The 3,792-nt window shown below is 44.7% G+C and overlaps 1 protein-coding gene across 1 annotated transcript; it reads left to right on the top strand.

Annotated features, from left to right (window-relative positions):
- The first annotated feature begins 6 nt into the window (after positions 1–6).
- Positions 7–3,513, top strand: FUT4 (fucosyltransferase 4). The gene has a single exon (XM_010706125.3). It carries the CDS (start codon positions 65–67, stop codon positions 680–682), a length of 618 nt encoding a protein of 205 aa, XP_010704427.2. The 5' UTR covers positions 7–64; the 3' UTR covers positions 683–3,513.
- The last annotated feature ends 279 nt before the right edge of the window (positions 3,514–3,792 follow it).

Below are 3,792 nucleotides of genomic sequence, written 5' to 3'. Positions count from 1 at the left end.
GAACTTCGAGTCGCCCTCGCACTCTCCCGGGCTGCGGGGCCTGGCCGGGCTCTTCAACTGGACCATGTCGTACCGGCGGGACTCGGACGTCTTCGTGCCCTACGGCTATCTGTACGCGCCGCCGACGCCGCGGCCCTTCGTGCCGCCCCGCAAGAGCCGGCTGGTGGCCTGGGTCATCAGCAACTGGAACGAGGAGCACGCCCGCGTGCGCTACTACCGGCAGCTGAAGGAGCACCTGCCCATCGACGTGTACGGGGCGCGCGGGATGGCGCTGCTGGAGGGCAGCGTGGTGAAGACGGTGTCGGCCTACAAGTTCTACCTGGCCTTCGAGAACTCCCAGCACACCGACTACATCACCGAGAAGCTCTGGAGGAACGCCTTCGCCGCCAGCGCCGTGCCCGTCGTCCTCGGCCCCCGCAGGGCCAACTACGAGCGCTTCATCCCCGCCGACTCCTTCATCCACGTGGACGACTTCCCCAGCCCGCGGCTGCTGGCTACCTACCTGAAGTTCCTCGATAAAAACAAGCCCAGCTACAGGAGATATTTCGCCTGGCGGAACAAGTACGAGGTCCACGTCACGTCTTTCTGGGACGAGCATTACTGCAAGGTGTGCGAGGCCGTGAGAACGGCGGGGGATCAATTGAAGACGGTACGGAATCTGGCCAGCTGGTTTGAGAGCTGACGTTCCCGAGGTGTGCTCGGCCAGCTTCTCCCAGCAGTGAATGCACCGAGGTACGGAGAAACCTTGTGAGACCTCCTGCCTGCCAGAGCCAGTCTGTCCTCAGTGAGAAGAGCATATAGGCAGAGGTAAATAAACAAAAAGAAGATTTTTATTATGGTGCAAAATGAAATTACAGAGAAGCATCAGGCAAGGCGATTCTGCAAGAGCGAAGCTAAACTTTCAGCAGTCGTGCTGGTCTGAAACCTTTGCAGTTGTTCGCAGAATAACCTATGCCAAGTCCTTCAGCTGTGCAGCTGGAACCAATTTTGTCAGCTATGACAGCTTCCTGGACCATGAAACTTTCTTCTGCGTATGGGGGATACACAATCAGTGCTGGCTTTCTGCATTCTAAAGACAAAAGCAAATATTTCCAACGGTGATTATTATGAAAATCAGAGCTATTTGCTGACAAATGCTGAGCCACAAATGTTGAACTTAAGAATGTGATGATACGGTAGCACTTTTTAGCAGTTTTAAATTGCAGCAGCCAAATAATAATTCTTTGAGCCAAATAAAAAATCCACGTAGGAAAAAGGGTATGGAAGGGTCCGAATGGAACAAACAGCTCAGATGGCAGAAAGTATTTACTGTGAGCACAGTTGTCCTTTTTGAAAGCAGAGAAGAGCTTCAAGTACAGGAAAAGACAGAAGGCAGACAGAAAGCATGAACATTTCCACCCTCCCTTTATTCAGGAATTAGAGAATGTTTACAGGAGACTGCATGTTTTTCTCTGCAAAATTGCTGCCATATAGGCAAAAGCAGGGAAGGGCTGAAGATGGCAGGGGTTTTATTGCTATACACAATCTGTACGTGGAAAGGCTAACTTTCTGTTGTGAGTACAACAATAATGGCAACAAAGATACCAAAGTTAAGTCCCCAAACGCTACCTCCCAGAAGGAGAATTACTGTAGAGAATAAGGTCTAAGCTGTTGCTGAAACACAGGTTATGTGAAGGAAGTATATGAAGAGAAAGAAGAAAGTTACTGTTCTTCACGTTTGGTTTTGGGGATTTCCTCCACCTAATTTTTTTTTTTTTTTTTTTACTCTGTTCCTAGAATTCTAGGCTGCCACTTCCTCATGCGCTGTCTGCCCAGAGCATTGCAGTTCTTCCTTTTCAGGCTGCCACGGTGGAATAAAATCGTGGGCACCAGGCGGGTGGGGAGAGAAGAAAGTTAGATGCAAGTGAAAGCTCAATGTGTGAGAGTTATTTAGGTTAGAATGGGATGAGGTCTGATTTGAACTGCCAGGTAGGTGCTGCTGAAACTTAGAAGCTGCATTTTAAGTTACCTGCACCCAGTGATTATGTAAGCATGGAACTAAAGAATATTGGGGAAAAAAATCTGTCACAGTGTTAAAACTTATGAATAATTTTGTACAGATTTACTAGGGCAGAGCTCGGAAGCTCCTGTTTTTATTGTTCTCTGCTTTTGTGCAGGGAAAGATGGTTAAAAGCACTTCTGAATGTGGCTGTTGTTTGTGCCAGAGCTGCCGTAGAGATTTTATTGGGAAAGCAGAGAGGACTCAGTGCAATGCAGGGTGTTGTCGGGGTGCTGCGTTTTAATTCCAGCTGTTATGAAGGGTTTGTTCAGAGCACAGCTGTGCTCCTCACTGCAAGATCATCTGCTGCCCTGCCAGCTGGTAAAATAAATTGGTTTTGATTATTCTAAAAGTACAATTCCAAGTATAGCATTAACCTAACAGCTGAGTGCCAGGACAATAGAATCAGTGTCTCTTTGATTTGTTGTTTTTTCCTTTTGCTTTTTATCACAGTGAGTGTGTGTGTACATCAAAATCTGATCTTCAAAGCAGTGAGCAGTCTTTGAGAAGATGAAGATTGCACTACTTCTTATCAGTCTGCCCAAAATAGCGCTCCTTTTTCCCAGTCCTCCTAAGTTTTTAAATGTTTTCTGAGAGTTTAGAGACACACAGCTTGGTGCTGTCAGTAGTAATGCCACAGGCAGAAGATGAGGCTCCAGGAGCATGGGAATTTCCACAGATTGCAGCTGATCCTTTATTCTCAGCTTCTCTTACTGAAATTCTGGTGGGAATGAGTTTTGTAAAGTTCAGCAAACAGCTTGCAATGATCAGAACATCATTTTGGAATGAGGTAACCAAACTGTGCTCTATTTGTAAGATATGCATTGAATATTTTCACAAATTGTATAATGAGATCTGCAGTGTTCATTGCTCTTGCATAAGCATTGCACACTTTTCCCGTTAGATTTGGGAGGAAGTTAAGTCCTGGTCTGTGGCTGCAAGTCAATAATACAGCAACTCTTTAAGGCCATATTGGTTTTTAGTTCATCCGTTCCTTGGGCTCACAGAACTAACCTAATAATTGAGTGCTGTTAGAAACTGAGGGCTGTCCTTTGTAACTCATTTGTAGAGGCCATGTTCAGTGATAAATAAGAAATGTGCCATAGCAGGTTGGATTGTAAATCGGGTACCAGACTCCACAAGACACTGCAGGCGAAGAATGTGGTCAGTCTATAAAAATTAAGCAGATTTATCTTCCAGTCTAAATAGAGAAATCTTGACGAATATGCTTTTAAAAGCTGTTTTATTCAATGTCTTGAAATGTTGGGGAGGAGGGAGAGACAGAAAAATCATGTGCTGTTTTTCATGAAGTTAATTACTTTTTGATTATAAGTGGAATAGAGGATCACCCACATTTCTATATCTCACAGAAGTATCTCAGGGAATTTTATACTGTAAAATCTCTTAATCTTCACAGAATGGAGTAATTTTTATTAATCATGTCGATTAACATTCAATAAAATTATAGAAAGGAAGTAGCATAAAATGACCCTATTTTTCTATTTCCTCTTCTTTATGCGTTGTGAAGGGTAGAAAACTGCTTTTTAAATAGATTTCCTTTTGTGCTTGTCTTCCACCTCTTCATCAATAGAAGCAACTCATTACAGATCAGTCAGACTGTCTGAGGTTGGGAACAAAACTTGGCTGTGTCAGGGGTAAATATTTCCACAGGAGGGGCTGTGCTGGGTTATTTCCACTATGAAAAGGAGCATTTATTGAGGTTGGGTGACTGCTGGAAAAACATCATTTCAAAA

This window comes from Meleagris gallopavo, chromosome 1 (assembly GCF_000146605.3).
Source record: "Meleagris gallopavo isolate NT-WF06-2002-E0010 breed Aviagen turkey brand Nicholas breeding stock chromosome 1, Turkey_5.1, whole genome shotgun sequence".
Classification (NCBI taxonomy): domain Eukaryota; kingdom Metazoa; phylum Chordata; class Aves; order Galliformes; family Phasianidae; genus Meleagris; species Meleagris gallopavo.
The sequence above is the reverse complement of the archived record's forward strand: the minus strand, read 5'-3'. Positions and strand labels throughout refer to the sequence as shown.